Source organism: Balaenoptera ricei, chromosome 9 (genome assembly GCF_028023285.1).
Source record: "Balaenoptera ricei isolate mBalRic1 chromosome 9, mBalRic1.hap2, whole genome shotgun sequence".
Taxonomy (NCBI): Eukaryota; Metazoa; Chordata; class Mammalia; order Artiodactyla; family Balaenopteridae; genus Balaenoptera; species Balaenoptera ricei.
The window spans coordinates 32,929,597-32,951,048 of record NC_082647.1 but is presented as its reverse complement, the minus strand read 5'-3'; the positions used below and the strand labels follow the sequence as shown (position 1 = coordinate 32,951,048).

The following is a 21,452-nucleotide window of genomic DNA, read 5'->3' as shown; positions in this document are numbered from 1 at the left end:
GATTTCCTCTTTGATTTCTTCAGTGACCTCTTCGTTATTAACTAGTGTATTGTTTAGCCTTCATGTGTTTGTATTTTTTACAGATTTTTTCCTGTAATTGATATCTAGTCTTATAGCGTTGTGGTCAGAAAAGATACTTGATACAATTTCAATTTTCTTAAATTTACCAGGGCTTGATTTGTGACCCAAGATATGATCTATCCTGGAGAATGTTCTATGAGCACTTGAGAAGAAAGTGTGTTCTGCTGTTTTTGGATGGAATGTCCTATAAATATCAATTAAGTCCATCTTGTTTAATGTATCATTTAAAGCTTGTGTTTCCTTATTTATTTTCATTTTGGATGATCTGTCCATTGGTGAATGTGGGGTGTTAAAGTCCCCTACTATGATTGTGTTACTGTCGATTTCCCCTTTTATGGCTGTTAGTATTTACCTTATGTATTGAGGTGCTCCTATGTTGGGTGCATAAATATTTACAATTGTTATATCTTCGTCTTGGATTGATCCCTTGATCATTATGTAGTGTCCTTCTTTGTCTCTTGTAATAGTCTGTATTTTAAAGTCTATTTTGTCTGATATGAGAATTGCTACTCCAGCTTTCTTTTGATTTCCATTTGCATGGTATATCTTTTTCCATCCTCTCACTTTCAGTCTGTATGTGTCCCTAGGTCTGAAGTGGGTCTCTTGTAGACAGCATATATACGGGTCTTGTTTTTGTATCCATTCAGCCAGTCTATGTCTTTTGGTTGGAGCATTTAATCCATTTACATTTAAGGTAATTATCAAAATGTGTGTTCCTATTACCATTTTCTTAATTGTTTTGGGTTTGTTATTGTAGGTCTTTTCCTTCTCTTGTGTTTCCTCCCTAGAGAAGTGCCTTTAGCATTTGTTGTAAAGCTGGTTTGGTGGTGATGAATTCTCTTAACTTTTGCTTGTCTGTAAAGGTTTTAATTTCTCCGTCAAATCTGAATGAGATCCTTGCTGGGTAGAGTAATCTTGGTTGTAGGTTTTCCCCTTTCATCACTTTAAATATGTCCTGCCACTCCCTTCTGGCTTGCAGAGTTTCTGCTGAATGATCAGCTGTTAGCCTTATGGGGATTCCCTTGTATGTTACTTGTTGTTTTTCCCTTGCTGCTTTTAATAGTTTTTCTTTGTATTTAATTTTTGATAGTTTGATTAATTTGTGTCTTGGTGTGTTTCTCCTTGGATGTATCCTGTATGGGACTCTCTGTGCTTCCTGGACTTGATTAACTATTTCCTTTCCCATATTAGGGAAGTTTTCAACTATAATCTCTTCAAATATTTTCTCAGTCCTTTTCTTTTTCTCTTCTTCTTCTGGGACCCCTATAATTCGAATGTTGGTGCATTTAATATTGTCCCAGAGGTCTCTGAGACTCTCCTCAATTCTTTTCTTTTCTTTTTCTTTATTCTGCTCTGCAGTAGTTATTTCCATTATTTTATCTTCCAGGTCACTTATCCTTCTTCTGCCTTAGTTATTCTGCTATTGATCCCTTCTAGAGAATTTTTAATTTCGTTTATTGTGTTGTTCATGATTGTTTGTTTGCTCTTTAGTTCTTCTAGACCCTTGTTAAGCGTTTCTTGTATTTTCACCATTCTCCTCTTCATCTAGTAGGTCTGGTGGGTTTTTACCTTGCTCCTTCATCTGCTGTGTGTTTCTTTGTCTTCTCATTTTGCTCAACTTACTGTGTTTGGGGTCTCCTTTATGCAAGCTGCAGGTTCGTCATTCCCGTTGTTTTTGGTGTGTGCCTCCAGTGGCTAAGGTTGGTTCAGTGGGTTGTGTAGGCTTCCTGGTGAAGGGGACTAGTGCCTGTGTTCTGGTGGATGAGGCTGGATCTTGTCTTTGTGGTGGGCAGGACTATGTCCGGTGGTGTTTTTTGGGGTGTCTGTGACCTTACTATGATTTTTAGGCAGCCTCTCTGCTAATGGGTGGGGTTGTGTTCCTCTCTTGCTAGTTGTTTAGCATAGGGTGTCCAGCACTGGAGCTTGCTGGTCGTTGAGTGGAGCTGGGTCTTGGCGTTGAGATGGAGATCTGTTGGAGATTTTCGCCGTTTGATATAATGTGGAGCTGGGAGGCCTCTGGTGGACCTATGTCCTGAACTTGGCTCTCCCACCTCAGAGGCACAGCCCTGATGCCTGGCTGGAGCACCAAAAGCCTGCCATCCACACAGCTCAGAATAAAAGGGAGAAAAAAGAAAGAAAGATAAAGATAAAATAAATTAAGATAAAATTTAAAAGTTATTAAAATAAAAAACAAAAAATAGTTATTAAAATATTTTTTAAGTAATTTAATAAAAAGAAAGAAAGAAGAAAACAACCAAACCAAAAAACACATCCACCAATGATAACAAGTGCTGAAAACTGTACTAAAAATAAATAAATAAATAAAAAAGGACAGACAGAACCCTAGGGCAAATGGTAAAAGCATAGCTATACAGACAAAATCACACACAGAAGCATACACATACACACTCACAAAAAGAGAAAAAGGGAAAAAATATATATATATCATTGCTCCCAAAGTCCACCTCCTCAATTTGGGATGATTCGTTGTCTATTCAGGTATTCCACAGATGCAGGGTACATCAAGTTGACTGTGGAGATTTAATCCGCTGCTCCTGAGGCTGCTGGGAGAGATTTCCCTTTCTCTGCTTTGTTCACACAGCTCCTGGGGTTCAGCTTTGGATTTGGACCTGCCTCTGCGTGTAGGTCACCTGAGGGCGTCTGTTCTTCGCTCAGACAGGACGGGGTTAAAGGAGCAGCTGATTCGGGGGCTCTGGCTCACTCAGGCTGGGGGAGGGAGGGGTACGGATGCGGGACGAGCCTGCGGCGGCAGAGGCTAGAGTGACATTGCACCAGCCTGAGGCGTGCCGTGTGTTCTCCCAGGGAAGTTGTCCCTGGATCATGGGACCCTGGCAGTGGCGGGCTGCACAGGCTCCCGGGAGGGGAGGTGTGGAGAGTGACCTGTGCTCGCACACAGGCTTCTTGGTGGCGGCAGCAGCAACCTTAGCGTCTCATGCCCGTCTCTGGGGTCTGCGCTGATAGCCGCGGCTCGCGCCCGTCTCTGGAGCTCGTTTACGTGGCGCTCTGAATCCCCTCTCCTCGCGCACCAGCAAACAGAGAGGCAAGAAAACGTCTCTTGTCTCTTCGGCAGCTCCAGACATTTTCCCGGACTCCCTCCCGGCTAGCTGTGGCCCACTAACCCCTTCAGGCTGTGTTCATGCAGCCAACCCCAGTCCTCTCCCTGCAATCCAACCGAAGCCCGAGCCTCAGCTCCCAGCCCCCGCCCACCCCTGCGGGTGAGCACACAAGCCTCTAGGGCTGGTGAGTGCTGGTTGGCACCGAGCCTCTGTGCGGGAATCTCTCCGCTTTGCCCTCTGCACCCCTGTTGCTGAGCTCTCTTCTGTGGCTACGAGTCTCCTCCCCCCCGCCCCCCTGCCAGCCCCCATCTCCACCAGTGAAGGGGCTTCCTAGTGTGTGGAAACCTTTCCTCCTTCACAGCTCCCTCGCAGAGGTGCAGGTCCCATCCCTATTCTTTTGTCTCTGTTTTTTGTTTTTTCTTTTGCCCTACCCAGGTACGTGGGGAGTTTCTTGCCTTTTGGGAAGTCTGAGGTCTTCTGCCACCGTTCAGTGGGTGTTCTGTAGGAGCTGTGCCACATGTGGATGTATTTCTGATGTATTTGTGGGGAGGAAGGTGATCTCCGTGTCTTACTCCTCCGTCATCTTGAATCTCCTCTGCTAGCGGATAAAGTCTTATCTAACACTTAAGACATCTTCTATTCCCTAAAAAGGAAACAAAGGATCAAAACCCTTAAATTTCATACCTGTTTAGATCTTTTGCAAGTAATTTTGAAGATCTCTTCTCTTAAGCTAAATTTAGCGCAATCCCCAGTTTTTTAAGTTTGGCTAATGAATGTCTGTAAAAATCCATTCAGATTTTAGGAAATACATGTAAGCCCTTCTAATAGCACTCTTCTTCCACTCAAACTTTTTCCTTTTCTTTTCTTTCTTTATTAAAAAATCGTTTCTTAGCTTCTTCTTAAGTCATAGTTTGGAGTTTTTTTTTGTTTTTTTTTTTTTAAACCCAGATTTATGGAATTGCCATTACATGATGCTATCTTTTATTTTTAATTCAATTTAATTTTATTTATTTATTTTTGTCTGTGCTGGGTCCTCGCCTCTGTGCGAGGGCCTTCCCCAGTTGCGGCAAGCGGGGGCCACTCTCCATCGCGGTGCATGGGCCCTACCCTATCGCGGCCTCTCTTGTTGTGGAGAACAGGCTCCAGACGCACAGGGTCGGCAATTGTGGCTCATGGGCCCAGTTGTTCCGCGGCATGTGGGATCCTCCCAGACCAGAGCTCAAACCCGTGTCCCCTGCACTAGCAGGCAGACTCTCAACCACTGCACCACCAGGGAAGCCCTGGAGTTTCTAATGAAAATGTCTGACTAAACATGTTGCCTATGCTTGGTAAAAGATAACATTTGTTTACATATGATTAAGTTAGTTAAGTTGAAAAACACATACTTTGAGAGGTAAAATCTCCTGACTGAGTGTTAATTGTTTAAAATCTAGAATACATTGAAAGAGTGAACACTTCATATAAAAATCTACAGAACATGGCTGTACTCAGAGGGAAATTTATAGCTTTAAATGCCTTTATTGTTAAGAAGCAAGCCTAAAAATACACAAAATTCATATTTTTCTTGAGAATTTTTAAAAAGCAACCAAATAATAAAAAGTTAAAAGAGGGAGTAAGGAAGGATAAAAATTTAATGAAGTAGGAAACAAACAGATAAACGAAAGATATAATAATTCTTCAAAGCCAGTTCTTTGAAAAGACCAGTAAAATAGTTGAATCTATCCTTATCTTTAGTAAGGAAAAGACTTAAAATATTAGGAATGACAAAGAAGCTTAAGCAAAAATATGGACAAGATTAAAATTATTATTAAAAATTAATGCAAATCTGTTGAAAAAGTTAAAAACCTAGAGGAACTGGATGATTTACTAGCAAAATACAACTGATCAAAATTGAAGAAAGAAGCATAAGGAAACTTGAATAGACAGATTACCATTGTAAAGATGGTTCAATGTCGATTAATAAAAATTAAAAGGTACTATCACTAGATAATTGCATAGCTGGATTCTATTTTACCTTTAATAATATAACTTCCAATATTATTTAAACTATACCAAATCATAGAAAAAAATGAAAAACTCTTCATTTTCTAAAGCCAGAATAGTCTTTGTACCAAAATATGAAAAATTATATAAAAAAGAAAACTGTAATAAATCATACTTATGAATATAGATATTTAAATAAAATACTACTAAATAGAATTCAGTATGGTATAAAAAATAAAATATCAGGCAAGATTCATGAATAGGAATACAAGGGTGCTTCAATATAAACAATCTATAAATACAATATAATTTGTTACATTGACAAGGAAGAAGACCATATAATAGGGTCAGTACATGCTAAAAGGGTCTTACATAAAATTCAGCAGTTATTTCTAATAAAAATTCAAAGTAAGAATAGTAGAAGAAAACTTCATTAAAGAGCTTCGTACCTTTTTTAAACCAAACAATCCAAAGTAAGCATTATTTTAATTTTATTTATTTATTTAAAATTTATTTATTTATTTATTTATGGCTGCGTTGGGTCTTCATTGCTGCACGTGGGCTTTCTCTAGTTGCCGTGAGCGGGGGCTACTCTTCGTTGTGGTGCGCGGGCTTCTCATTGCGGTGGCTTCTCTTGTTGTGGAGCACGGGCTCTAGGCACATGGGCTTCAGTAGTTGTGGCTCACAGGCGCTAGAGTACAGGCTTAGTAGTTGTGGCGCACGGGCTTAGTTGCTCTGTGGCATGTGGGGTCTTCCCGGACCAGGGCTTGAACCCGTGTCCCCTGCATTGGCAGGCAGATTCTTAACCACTGCATCACCAGGGAAGTCCTAACATTATTTTAAATGGTGAAAGGTTAATGCCATTTGTCTTAAAATAAGAATAATATTACATGTTGGTGAAAAAATTGTTCACCTAAGAAAACCCTAAGTGATTCTAGCAAAAGCAAACGGAGAGCAAAACCCTGCCAGAATTAATAAGGGACTATGATAAGATGGCTGAATAGTAGATGAGCATACAAAAATAATCAGCTTTTCTTTACACTGGCAATAGCAATCTAGAAGTGGAAATAAAAAGCTATTCAATTCACAATAGTAGAAAACCATAAAATGCTTAAGGATAAATCTAACAGGAAATTTACAGGATATATATGAAGAAGGTTGCAAAGTCTTATCGAAAGATCTAAAACAACTGAATTAATGGAAAGATATGATTTTTAATAAGATTTAGTATCCTAAGGTGTGAATCACATCCAAACTTATGTATACATTTAATAAAAGCACAATACATCTGAATGAGATTGCTTTTGGAATTTTATTAAACCGAACTTAAATTTCATGTGGGAGGAAATATAAAAAGTAGTTAAGAGTACACACATTGTAGACAAACTGCCTTGGTTTGAATTCTTGCTCTATTGTTTATTGGCTGTGTTATCTTTGGAATGATATTAACCTTTTCTAACTTTCAATTTTCTCATATTTATAATGGGGATAGTGTTGTGATGAGTATTAAAGAAGTTAATACTTGTAAAATGCTTAAAATAGTGCCTGGTGCATAGTAAGCACTCAATATCCATTAGCTATTATTAGTATTATTTATATTATTGTTGTTGTTAATATTGTTATTATATAGAAGACTAAGTAAGCAAAAAGAGACAAAAATTTATGAAGAAGAATCGTGCTTTGTCAGGTATTAAGTCATACTTAAAGCCATTAAAAAACCTAAACACCAAAAACTCAGCAGAATATTAGTGTAGGAATAGAGAATGGATCAGAGGAACCAAACAGAGAGCCCAGAAATAGATCTTTGGAAATATGAGACTATGATAGATGATATATAAATTGAGTGGAAACATCATTTAATAAATTATGTCTACTATCCAACTAAAAGAAAATAAGACTACGTTCTTATCTCACACCATGTATAAACATAAATCATACCTTGAATAAATTCTTTAATTTAAAAAGAGTAATAAACATTTTAAAAGAAAATTTAGGATACTATCTGTATAACCTGAAAGCGCAGTAGTATTTTTTAACCAGTATACTAATTGCAGGTAGATATATTAACTACATGAAAAATTTAAATTTTGCATATGACAGATGGTACATACATAGTAAAAATAGAAACAGGGAAAATGTTTTAAAAATATTAAAGAAAAAGTTGTTAATATCTATACCTTAAAATGAAAAATGAATTGATAAGAAAAGGACAAAAATCGGGTAAAAACAGGCATTTCACAGAAGACAAACCCCACGTTACCAATAAATATTTAAAATTTCACCATTATTAAGGAAAATGCAAATTAAAATGACAAGTTAGCAAAAATTAAAATGTGATGATACCTATTGTTGGTGATGTGAAGAAAAGTAACAGTTCCATCAAATCTTGCTGATGGAACTGTTACTTTTTTAAAAAAATAAATTTATTTATTTATTTTTGGCTGCGTTGGGTTTTCGTTGCTGCGCGTGGGCTTTCTCTAGTTGCGGTAAGTGGGGACTACTCTTTGTTGCGGTGCGCGGGCTTCTCACTGCGGTGGCTTCTCATTGCGGAGCACGAGCTCTAGGCGCGTGGGCTCTAATAGTTGTGGCTCTCAGTCTATAGAGTGCCAGCTCAGTAGTTGTGGTGGACAGGCTTAGTTGCTCCGAGGCATGTGGGATCTTCCTGGACCAGGGCCTGAACCTGTGTCCCCTGCATTGGCAGATGGATTCTCAACCACTGCACCACCAGGGAAGCCCTGGAACTGTTACTTTTAAAAGTTGTTTTGTAAAGGATTCTGGCAGCAGTATCTTTTAAAAAGAAAGAAGACACATACCTGTGACCATGCTGTCTCATTCATGAGAATATATCTCACAGAAATAAAATCACAAAAGCTCAATGATTTATGTACAATGGTGTTATCAGTAGACTTTTTTTTTTTTTTTTTGGTAGCAAATGCCAGGGAAGATCACAGAGCATCTGACAGAGCTATGTTTTTTGTTTTTTTTTTTAATTAATTTATTTTTTATTTTTGGCTGCACTGGGTCTCTGTTGCTGCACCCGGGCTTCTCTCTAGTTGAGGCGAGCGGGGGCTACTCTTTGCTGCGGTGCACTGGCTTCTCATTGCGGTGGCTTCCCTTGTTGCAGAGCACCGGCTCTAGAGCGCAGGCTCAGTAGTTGTGGCGCACGGACTTAGTTGTTCCATGGCATGTGCGATCTTCCCGGACCAGGGCTCGAACCCGTGTACCCTGCACTGGCAGGCAGATTCTTAACCACTGCGCCACCAGGGAAGCCCGGAGCTATGTATTTTGAAATACAAAATCTTACACTTCCAGTCCAGTCTAGTCCAGACTGCAAATAAATGTGGACCAGTGAATTCAAGCACAGAGCTTCCTGAAAGGAGCTTGCATCAAGCTGCTTTCTTATTATAGAATTCTGATGTTGACTCATCAAGAAGGTTACTGTGGTGTTGATTGCTAAAATATTTATTTGTCTAACTAGGTGTTCTTCATTCAGTAGTACCGCAGTCAATTAGCAGAATGTGGGGATTTAAAAATAGTCTTCTTATTTGTTTGTACTGCTGAAACATATTCTGGTGGAAATTTCAAATCAAATACTACAGAATCATCCCAAAAACATGAAAAAGTTTCTCAGAAAAAAGAAGGTAGAGAACTGGCATTCCCTACCCTCCTTGCTTCTTTTATAATGAGAAGATAATAAGATGAATAAAAATATCATAGCACAATTTACCATGGCTAAAATGTTAAATAAAATTAACTAACCATCTCTAGAGAGGTAGCATTTGGAAGGTATCTAGATCTTGTCTGGGAATATGGTGTCACCCTTAAGAACCTTGACTCTTAGTTTCAAAACATGTGACTACATACATAGCAACCTCAACAGAAGTACATCTGGTAAAAGGCACGCGAACTTGGGACTTGAATGCACGGCTTCCAATTCTAAGTCTGATTCTTTTCCGATACATTATCCCTTGTACGTTTCTTACAATCATATGCTAATAAAGGCTATATTTTCAGGCCTTAATAAGAATCTGCCTTTCCTTTAATAGGAGAATGGGGCAGAGTATTACATCAGGTAAGCATTATACTTAAGGCCAAATGGAAATGAATGATGTACACAGATTGTTGGTAAATATATCATTCTAAAATTGCAAATCACCAAAGTTTGAGTGCGCATTATGGACCAAGCTCTTTATATGAAGTTACTTCAAATTTTTGCAACTGTTAAAGGAAGGTACTATTACCCCCATTTACAGAGGGAGAACTGAAGGCCAGAATAGACTTGCCCAAAGCTACTTATCCAGTTATTAGCGGAAACAGAGCTAGAAAATAAGTCATTGTGCTCTCTGGTCAATGTTGCCATTCATGTTCTCTATTTTGTTTTAAACTTTATTTTAGAATTAAAAATATTCTACTTGGATTGGCACATTTCATTTCATTGATTTATATTTATCGAATTGCTTTGTATATGACATATTCTTAATTCTTATACTGAGCACCCTTTATAAAAGACAGACTATAATTACACCTAGCTTATGGTTAGGAGAATTAAGTTACAAAGCTGTTAAGCAACTGAGATTTCACAATAAGCCTGCAGAGCAGGGTTCAAATCCTGGGCCCCACGCTATGCAGTTCAGTATTCCAGCTTTGTTACTTATTGAACCATCACCATTAGCATAGTTTACATGACATCCCAACAGCTCTCTAAATGGGCACCGCAAACATAATTCAGATTCCAGCTCACCAGTGACTTGGGAGCAGAGATGCTTAGATTCAGTTCGTCATGGCATTTTTCCAGGGTGCACCCAACCTGGAAATTCTCCCAAGTATGAGGGGAAATTTCGCACTGAGAAATCCCATTCTGTCTAAGGCAGGCCAAAGAAGATGACCAGTCACTTATTAGGCATCATGCCAGGCAGGCCTGGGGCACCCCAGGGATGCAGGCGTGGCTTCTGACTAAACGTGCTGAACAGACCAGGCACGGGGCAGAGTACATTATCATAGGAGCTCAAAATTAATAGCGTTCTGAAAATAAAAATGAAGCAGAGTAGCTTGTGGTTATAATTGAAATAGATTAACTTGGTACCAAGAAACCATCTAAGCAATTCCTTCCTTGAATCCCTCATTTTCTTAATGTATTTTTCTCCTTTCCCTGGACCAGTTCCAGGTCAGGATTTGAGGAGTGATACTCAAAGGAATGGCTATTTCCGGTCGTTTTTGGAGGAAATTGATGGTTTTCCATTCGATCTGAACATGTAAAGCCTAAGCTCACTTGAGGATCTTCCAATTTCTTTCTCTAATATTATGTTTCAGCCTACTCATACAGGAAAGAAGGAAGAGAATGTTTTTTTTTTCCTTCTCCCTCCTATTTCCTTGGCTTGTTTAAAGGGTGAATATTACAGGCTCCTGTGAGAGAAATTTGGCTGAAACAGCCTCTTATTTATTCTGTCTTAAGAAAAGAAAATTATTGAAATAAATTGCATTTGTATTCTTTGGACATTTACATTCACTAGGGATATTTGCTAAAGTGTCAATTATAGTTCCTTGTCTTCTATCATTTCCAATCTTTCCCTTCACTTTTCTTGTCTCTTTATGCTGCCAGTATCTTCCTGCTTTTTCCTACAGATGTCTACTTCTTCTGACAATTATTCCTTTTCCCATTTTCTTTCTTTTCTATGCTGTACACCTTTCTTATTTTCTTATATGCACCTGTTTCTTTGTCACTTAATGTTTGTTTACCTTTCCTTCATCCATTCTCTCCTTTTTTCTTCCTTCATTCCACAAATCTTTGTTAAACTCTTGCACTGGGCTAGGATTCTACACCCTCCAAATCTATAATCCCCTAAGTGTAACAGTGTTATAAGCATACCATCAAAATAACCACTGATATTTCTAAATTTAAAAAAAATAGAAATTTTAACTGATTTAACTGATACTGTATTGAATTCAAATTTAAAAAAAAAACTCTAATAATTCCAGCAACCTCTGGTTTTTTAAGATCGTGTCAGAGGGTTTCCCTGGTGGCACAGTGGTTAAGAATCCGCCTGCCAGTGCCGGGGACACGGGTTCAAGCCCTGGTCCGGGAAGATCCCACATACCTAGGAGCAACTAAGCCCGTGTGCCACAACTACTGAGCCTGTGCTCTAGATCCCACAAGCCACTACTACTGAGCCCACGAACCACAACTACTGAAGCCCGCACACCTAGACACCTAGAGCCCGTGCTCCGCAACAAGAGAAGCCACTGCAATGAGAAGCCCGTGCACCCCAACAAGCAGTATCCCCCGCTCGCTGCAACTAGAGAGAGCCCGCGCACAGCAACGAAGACCTAATGCAGCCAAAAAAAAAAAGAGATTCTGTTAGAAAATGTGCCTCCTTTACAAAAGCCTGCACTCAGTCTATTCATATAAGATAAATTATTCTTTCTTTTCCTCTAAAAGATTTAAATTTTTTAAAAGGGAATGGGATATGGGGAAGGAAAATATGGTGCAGCAGAGAAGAAATACACATGTAAGCCATTTTACTAATTGCTCTAAATTGAGTACAGAGGTTGTGCTGCATAGAACTGCTCACTAAAGGCTTAAAGGCTGAGGTGCTCCTGGACATGCTCCCTTAGCAAGACTGAGATTTAAGACCTTGGGTGTGGAATTTAGCTGTAGTCCTTGTTATTTGGATGGAATCCTGGTTATGTGGCCTGGTTCATGAGTTGAACAAAAAAATTCAGTCCAGTGGAAAGAAATGAAGCACTTTGTTTCACGTGTCTCATAACTACAGAAGGTCCTCCGCATCACAGTGCTATATGGGTCTCAATGACCTCTCTGTGTTGCATTTCTCCAGTGCCTGAGTAGCTAGCTCCACTGGGTCCTGCTGTATCTCCTCCAACATGTCAGCATTTTTTAAGTCACATTTTTGATCCTTTTTGGTCCCCTTAGCTCAGGAGTATTGACAGCAGCCATTCCTTGGGGGCAGTGGCTGGCATGGTTCTAAGCCTACAGGAGCTGCCAACTAACTCTTAATATGAATGATCATGTACTAATTTACCAGCTTTGTGAGTTTACAGTTTTGTGTATGAAGTTCTATTTGACTTTCATATGGTGGATAACAGAAACAAATGGACAATATAAGTACCCATTTTGACAATTTAAATACAGGTAATGTTCATGTCAGGTCAAGGAGAGCTGATGTGCTGCTTCTAGATTGTGAAAGAAAAAGGAGGAATAGAGTGGAAGAGTATTTTTAATAGAGGGAGAGAGAAGAAGGTGGCAACAAAAGAAAAGAGAAGATGTATGGGGATGAGAAAAGAAAAGGCAAAGAACTTGTTTTGAATTAAAGAGAGAATCCTATCCATCTAACTCGTCACATTCTCAAGTCTCAGGGCAAACCTCACCTATTCCAGAAAGCCTTACAGCATTTTCTATCTACTTTACAATACTTCTATATTCTGAACAATTAATTTGCCAATTAATTGCATATTGTTTTATTCTCTTAAAATGGTTAATTAATTCTTTGGGATGTTTTTTAGCTTTCTCCAGGATTATGGCTTATTTTCCAAGTTAGACTTACAATGACTGCAATTTGAAGATTATTTCTTATAAATTCTAATCTTCTACAATGTCTAGCATGGTTGTTGCCACAGAGTTCATTAACTGGAGAAGGGATGACAGGACACGTGTGGCAGGGAGGTGACAGGAGAGACAGAGCGGATGGGGAGAAGACATAAGAATGAGGTGGGAGGATGGATGAGGGAGAAGGCTGTGTTGTTTGGGTGGGTAGGTGAGAGAAGTGTGGAAAAGAGGTGCTTTGTACCCCTGGTCACTGAATATGCTTAGATACTGCAGGGAGCTGTAAATGGTATTCTTTTAGTTTCTCTTATTAGGAGGTTTATTCATCTTTGGGGATTTCCTTTTAAAGGAGTGAATTTAAATTGAAAGGAAGTGCACTTTAGCACATTAATAGCACTTGGGTTTGTAAAATGGTCAATGGATGATATACACACCTCTTTACGTATCATAAATATGCATATGCTTTACTTTCTGATATTTTCCAATTCTTATTTAATTATCATAAATAACATTTGAAAAATTAAAGAAAGTTTTCTTTATAAAATTTCAACAATGTTTTGAGCAATTGAAATGCATTTAAAATAACTGAGATGCGGTGTTTACAATTTCTGCTGTGGTTAAAGCAGAAGTCTGATATACGATTGCATTTGAAGGAAAATGTACCTTTCAAATTCAGATCCAACATACTGACAATTCCTCTCTGTCTATTTTTGATAACAGGACATCTCCAAATTTGCAGAGAAAGACAACATAGTTCTTGGAGATGGTGGAATCACATTGAGTGGAGGTCAGCAAGCAAGAATTTCTTTAGCAAGGTGAATATCTGATTATTGGTCCAGCGAGCATTTGTTGTAAATATCATGCATGTAAAAATTATAGTTGATTCTCTATTTCTTTATATTCTGTTTCCGGAATTGAAAAATGCCCGGGATCTTATAGGTAACAGGTTAAGAATAACCTTTAAGAACTATAGTTAATGATATAGTATTCATGTCTGATAAAGCTGATGGCTTTTTAAAAATGCATACCCTTATGTTGGTGTGTGTGTTTGCCTCATGACATGATTTACTACAAATGGAAAACCCTGGCACTCTGCCTAGCAGAGTGAAAGAGAAGATGTAAATTTTTATTTAGTCCTTCATACAGTTCCTTGCTTGCCCCATCCCAAAATGTACACACCTGCTCTAGGCTTCTGTTTATGCTTCTTGGTTTAGATAAACATAAATTTTCAAAATTTTCAACATTACTAATTAATCTCATGACAGAAATAGCAGGGCAAATGATGTCACTTAGCTAAAAGTCTGTAATCTTTAAAGAAAAATAAATAGGACAAGCACATCTAATATAGTGGGGGCTATGGTGGTCCCTTGGTGGAGACATTCTTGGTCTAAGCATTTTGAAGTGTCAAAGGGAAGTGTATATATATGTATAGTTAATTTGTGTCAAGAAGAAACCTTTGTGGTTAAATTGTAACTGTCAGTTTAAAAAATTATTGGTGATGTGGTATGGCAAATGTTACTCCAGTTTTATTTGAACTAAATTCTTCTTACTGTGTTGCCGAAGTTGTTAGCAAGAAATCACCTTGACCTATTGATATTCTGGCTTCTTTCCCTTACTTTCTTGTGCTTTCAAAAGCTGGGGCAGGAAACTAACTCACTGAGCACCTACAGTTGCCTAGTACTATTCTGGGTTGGGTGTGCATGAGTACATGTGTAATTTTACTTAATCCCCATATCACTCTGCCAAAAAAGGATTGTTCTCCCCAGTTTATAGAAGAGATAATGAGATAAATGAGAAGGTTAGATCTTAACTTGCCAAAATCCATACTGGGAAATTCTAGGGTTACAGTTTGAACCAGGTCGTCTTGACTCTACATTAAACCACGCCTTGATCTTGGGATTACAATGTCAAGTAATAAATCAATAGATATGGATAATTCACAGATAAAATAATAGTTTCTAAATAACTGAAAGTTGATTAATCTGTGAGCCAAAGTAAGACTTGTCTTAAACATCTCATTTCAAATTTAGGTAAGATATGCTCTATGGCTTCAGGCATTCAGTATAGAATTGAGTTTGTATTTACCAGTTGAAGATTCAGTTTTATTATAAAATGCACACAGTTTGAGGCATTAAAGAAAATAATTGTTTATTGCTATTCTGATCTGAATGTGTCATATATTGTCCATTTGGGGATGATGAATATGTTATTTCTGATCTCTTGAGAAACTGTGGTCATAGATGCGTAGGAGAGAGAGAAGAGCTGAGTAAGAGAAGGAAGCCCTCGAGGGTACATTTCGATGGGGGACTTTTATCTAGTTCTTACGTGTTATCTTCAAAAATAATTTACACTGCAAAGGTTCTTCTAGATTTTACTTTGACTTTTTGTCATTTCTGTTTTTTAATTATTATTATTGTTATTACTTCTCTTAGTTACCTGCTGACTAAACACAGTTTCCTTTTTTACAGAACTATACGTAAACACTGAATGCTATGTGACTGGCACAGGTATAGGGTACTAACAACCACAGCTGAAAAAAGTTTAAATGTTATGAAGAAATTGCCTCACTTCCGTTCATATGGGACCATATCTTCATCTTATTACTGTCCTAAGATCAACTTAATGAAGATTTTACTTGCTCATAAAATTTTATTTTTTAACTTAGAAAATAGTAAAATTTTCTAAAATTTTATAATATAAAACAATATGGGTATACATTTTCATTGCAAATTTTTCATCCTTCACTTGTGTGGAATTTTTAAGAGTATGGTCCAGAAACTAAGACTGTAAGGACCAAAGAGCAATATCAATCATACAGCTGTAACAACACTGCTATCAATTTGTCGGTAACAGTCAACACTGGAAAAATATTAAAAAAATAATTTCACATAAATGCTGCAATTTAGGTGCTGTCTCTGACATTTTACAGGTTTGAAAAAGTCTGTTCTTCTTTGTTTCCCACCAAAATGCAGGACCTTTGAGGGCAGAGCTTGTGTAATTTTTACCATTGTATTCCCAGCGTGTGGCATAGTGCTTGGCTGTAAATAGATACTATTGTTAAAAGGTTTTCTTTTTCTTTTTTAAGGTAATATTTAAAATTGTATGTATGGTGTGATTCAGTTTGTAACTTTTGTAACTTCAAGTGTATGTCACTTATATTTAGCAAAACCACTTCAGCAGTTTTTGGAGTATTGCGAAAAGCCATAAAAATCACATATGACTTATCTTTTTGTTCTTCACTTAAAATCATCTATACCAGAAGACATGGGAAATATTGAAGGAATATAATTTCATTTCCATTTTCTTTTTAGAGCAGTATACAGAGATGCTGATTTGTACCTATTAGACTCTCCTTTTGGATACCTAGATGTGTTAACAGAGAAAGAAATATTTGAAAGGTATGTTCTTTGAATAACTTATTCACGCTAAAAGACAAGAAAGAACAACTATACCACCATAGGCTGCATATTATTCCTTGAGAAATATGTCCACCATTGTGACTTAGAATGACAAAATGTAATGTAGCCACTTATTCAAATCTGATCTTCCCTCCACAGTCAAGATTAAAGATCACGTCCACTTTTCTGTCCACCTTATGCTGAACCAATTTTTCCCATTATTACTTTAACAGTCACTATTTATGTAGTTTTTATAGTATTATTGTCTTGTGACATAGCTTATATTATTTTAATTGATTATTATACTTAAATTTTTCATTCACTTTTTTCGTGTTAGTATTTTATTTTATCTCCTCCTTAGGTAGTAAACTTCTTAAGGAGCCAGAGAAACTGAATGTTTTAATGTTTTAATATAGGTGAATGCTCAGACTATTCATCTACCTCAATACCTCCTTCAGAACCTTCTCCTCAGTCACACAAAGCTCGGGGTATACATTTCATTGGAGCTCCCATTAGGGCTCAACGTATGTGAAGTTCCTAACAGGAACAGTTAGTTATATAACTTGATTTTAAGGTTTCAAAATGATTTCATAGACTATAAAGTAGTTTATTCAGAGAATTATCATGATTCATTTTAATCAATAAGGATGTAGATTGTGTGTGTATAAAATGGCCATATTATTTCTAGAAGCACCTTTCCTAGAATTTAGCGAAATTTAATGCCTATGATACTATTTTTATAGTCCTGTAACTATAAGTACCTTCTTACCAATATAAGCTTTGCTAGTTATGTTAGTATGTTAGAGTATAGACTAGAATGATACCTCTTTCTATCAATATATAATATAAAATGTTTTAATGCCAAAAAGAAATTGGTCTCCCTTAGGTGGTTCTAGAAAGGATTTACTTCTAGACTTAGAGGGAAGTTTTGTTGGAGGAGGGTCAAATTTATTATCCAGTTCTCATGTTTGTTATTGTTGTTGTGTTTTTAACAAATCAAATTAGTCTTAATATAAGCTCTTGAGGACAAAATTTGTGGTCAACTTAAAATATAAAAGGAAATGAGTGGAAAATTTAAAGAACAAGAAAGCTCTGACATTTTAGAAGACACGTAGAAATATAAACCCTGAGGAATCTTAAAGGTCATCTAACGATTCCCTCATTTTCTAGATGAATCAGCCATGACCCAGAGGGTAACCAGTTGGTTCAAAGTCAAATGTTTATTTAATATCAGATATTTAATTTCATTCTAGGTCTGTTAACACTCAGCTTTATAATGTAGCGTACTATAATAATTCAATAATACAGTATTTCATGCCATAATAATTCAAGAAGTGCAAATTAGTTACTATTGCATATTTACTTTTAAAATTATTTTAAGTATAATAACATTGTATGATAGAGGTTTTATACAAGAATAGGTTAATAAAATGTTAAAATGCAATATATATACTATTGTAATAAATTGTTTATAAAATTAATATTTATATATTTTTATATTCTTAAAGCTGTATCTGTAAATTGATGGCTAACAAAACTAGGATTTTGGTCACCTCTAAAATGGAACATTTAAAGAAAGCTGACAAAATACTAATTTTACATGAAGGTAGCAGCTATTTTTATGGGACATTTTCTGAGTTACAAAATCAACGGCCCGACTTCAGCTCAAAGCTCATGGGATATGACACTTTTGACCAGTTTACTGCAGAACGAAGAAATTCAATCATAACTGAGACTTTACAGCGTTTCTCACTAGAAGGAGATACTTCTGTGTCCTGGAATGAAACAAAAAAGCAATCTTTTAAACAGACTGGAGAGTGTGGTGAAAAAAGGAAGAACTCCATTCTCAATTCAATCAGCTCTATGAGGAAATTTTCAATTGTACAGAAGGCTCCATTACAAATGAATGGCATCGAAGAAGATTCTGTTGAGCCTTTAGAGAGAAGACTATCCTTAGTTCCCGGTTCTGAACCGAGAGCGGCGATCCTGCCTCAGAGCAACATGGTCAGTGCTGGTCCCACATTTCAGGGACGAAGGAGGCAGTCAGTCCTGAACCTTATGACCGGCTCCTCAGTGAACCAAGGTCAAAGCATTCACCGAAAGACAGCAACATCCACACGAAAAATGTCATTGGCCCCTCAGGCGAGCTTAACTGAAATGGATATATATTCAAGACGGTTATCTCAAGATACTGACTTGGAAATAAGTGAAGAAATTAATGAAGAAGATTTAAGGGTGTGTATAAGTAATCAGTGTGGTGTTTCCGTTTTTTCCTTTCTTTTTTTTCTTTTGGCCACAAAGAGTGGGATGTAATACATACTATGTAGCAAAACTTACTCAAATTTGAGTGTAGGATGAGGTTTATTTTTAAGATTCCCAAAGTCCAAAGTATGTAAATTATGTAAGCAACTTCGAAATGTGAAAGAATCAACTATTTCCTTTTGTGATGTCTCTTACCGTAAGATGTAAGTCAAAGCAAGGACTAATATTGAGTCCTTTACAAAGCAGTGATAATCATTATTATTAATGAGAAAAATTATGAATTATTATAAATCTGTTTCATTACCCTCCTAAAACCTCTGTGGGAAGAGGTGGAGTGAAAACAAATATATAAACAAGTAATAGCTTCAGTTATTGAGAGACAAAGAAATGTTGCTGTATGCAGGTAGCCTCTATAAGGTATATAAACATCTAGTCTCTCAACAGGACTAACATTCTGGCTTATACATCGGTCTTGCCTGAATTTAGTTAATGTGAGCTTTTTTATCGTTTAAATTTGCATTATACATAGGATTTCTGGGCAGGTTTCTTTCTTTTTTTTTTTTTTTTTTGAGTAGGAACTCTCTTTTTTAAAAAAATTTTATTTATTTATTTTATTTATTTATGGCTGTGTTGGGTCTTCGTTTCTGTGCGAGGGCTTTCTCTAGTTGCGGCAAGTGGGGGCCACTTTTCATCACAGTGCGCGGGCCTCTTACTATCGCGGCCTCTCTTGTTGCGGAGCACAGGCTCCAGATGCGCAGGCCCAGTAATTGTGGCTCACGGGGCCAGTTGCTCCATGGCATGTGGGATCTTCCCAGACCAGGGCTCGAACCCGTGTCCCCTGCATTGGCAGGCAGATTCTCAACCACTGCGCCACCAGGGAAGCCCTGGGCAGGTTTCTTTTAAAGAAGGTATGTGAAATTCAACATATACTAGTGCCAACGTTCAGGTAGAAAGTCTTTTATATTAAGTTCTAAAGAGTAAAATGCTTTTATTCTTAAAATAGGAGGCAATAGAAAAGAGGAGGGTTTTTTTTTTAAACTAGAAAAATTCCTTAAGTGCCTTGGATGAAACAATGTTGTAATAAATTGATACGTTTAATAGCATAGATCAATTAAGAGTAGTGTGAACTTTGGCAAGTCACATGTCATTTAATGTCTCTGGGCCAAAGTTTCTTTGTTTGTAAAATGAGGGAACAGAATAGATGATCTCTAAAATGCATACTTTCAGTGTTTCTATAATCTTAAAAAAGGTTTCCTAAAAGATAATTTATCTGTATGGTTTTAATACCAATCCGAATGAATTTCTCAAACCTGATTCTATAAGTTTAATTGTAAAGAATGATCACTTTGACTGATAATAGTATTTATTGATTGCTTCTAGTGTCATGAGCATATTCTTAGAAGGTACCTCTCATTATTCTCATTTATAGATAAGGAAACTAAATTTTAGAGAAGTTCAGCTGCCTGAATTCAAGCAGCTCCTAGGAAGTCAATGATAGAGTCCAGATTCAAATGCAGGTTTACTTGACTTCAAAAATTTTTACATCTAACCAGTGTGTCATATTCCAATTTCCTAGGACCCTTTCTTTGATGTTCTAGTGCTTCTTCTGTGAATTTTGTTGACTTTATAAGAAACAAAACTATCCTTTCCCTTTGAAATATCTGGATTTTCTCTCTTTCAAATTATTGAACTATAGCTCTCAAAGTTAAGTCAAGGACGGTTCTGGGAAGCTTCAGTTTGCTGGTACCATTTATTTGATAAAATGTGTGACACTGTTAAGCATTAAAATGGTAAAATTGTTCAAAAATAATACAGTTGTTTTATCAGCAATATTACATTCAGAGTTTGAAGAATCGCAGTGTTTCTCATTTTTCAAAAAGCTATGTTGCTCCAGTGGACATTATATTGGCTGTGGAGTGACATCACCTGTGTCATTCATAATGGTTTATATTTGTTGAAATTCACTTAGTTTCAAATAGTAATATTCCTTTATTTCCACACATTCAAAATAAAACCACAGTGCTGGTGTGAACCTGTATTGTCTCATTGTAATAACCATGATTCTTTTTTTCAGGAGTGCTTTTTTGATGATGTGGAGAACATACCAGCAGTGACTACATGGAACACATACCTTCGATATATTACTGTCCACAAGAGCTTACTTTTTGTGCTAATTTGGTGCTTAGTCATTTTTCTAGCTGAGGTAAGAATTTTCTGTTATTAAATATAAATGTGATTTAAAGTTAAATTAAGAATAGTTTGGAAGGATATATATATATATATATATACACATGTATAAATGTATATATATACATAAATATAAGTGTATATGTATATATGAAATTTTATATCATTATAATGATATGTATAGTTCTTCTATTGATATTTTGTTACTTCATACATAGCATATAAAATATACTTAAGCACATATCTTCTATATGAAGAGTTTTTAATTGAGACATTCAAAACCTCAAAGTAGAATGTCTTTATATGAACTGAATTTAAACAATGAAAATTATTCTGTACTAAATATTAAATTCATTTGGCTCTAGATATTGCGTTATTAAATATGCCAGTGATGAATCACCACCTTTAAAAGACTATCTCCTCACAAAATAAAATAAATATATATTAGTGGCTTAGAAATCATTTTAAACAAGCCTTTCAGAGATTCAAATCACCCATTTGCCTACAGAATTCTTTTGTCTTCAATGCCACCATCATGGTCTCTTTACCATGCTGCTGCTGTCCTTCACATCACCAGGTTAAAATAAAAGAGGGGGGCAGTAGGTCACAAGTTCAGTTCTGCATTAAGGTAAGAGGTTTCTGAAGCTGGTTGGTGAATGAGGTTTTTCTCTAGATCAGGAGCAGCCACTTAAATGCGAAAAGAGGCTTGGCAGAGGATGTCTAGGGGTGAAGTGGCTTTGAGGCTCGATGGAGAATATTTGCCCTCCAATTGTCGAACGGGGGCAGTCGTAACTCAACACCAGTCAAGGACTTCCCATGAGGGGTTTTGGGATCAGTTTCGCTAAACCTTCTTATTTTTCAACAGAAGGTGAAGATACAGATTTTTTCTGTAAAAATTTCCCATTT

General features: G+C 36.9%; 1 protein-coding gene across 1 annotated transcript in view; it reads left to right on the top strand.

The window, feature by feature from the left end:
- The window catches only part of CFTR (CF transmembrane conductance regulator), a 200,316-nt gene that overhangs the window by 98,853 nt on the left and 80,011 nt on the right, over positions 1-21,452 (top strand). Inside the window, exons 13-16 of the mRNA XM_059932516.1 lie at positions 13,420-13,514; positions 16,011-16,097; positions 17,606-18,332; positions 20,434-20,562. Of these exons, the coding sequence (XP_059788499.1) occupies positions 13,420-13,514; positions 16,011-16,097; positions 17,606-18,332; positions 20,434-20,562 (1,038 nt within the window). The remainder of the gene's footprint in view (positions 1-13,419; positions 13,515-16,010; positions 16,098-17,605; positions 18,333-20,433; positions 20,563-21,452) is intronic.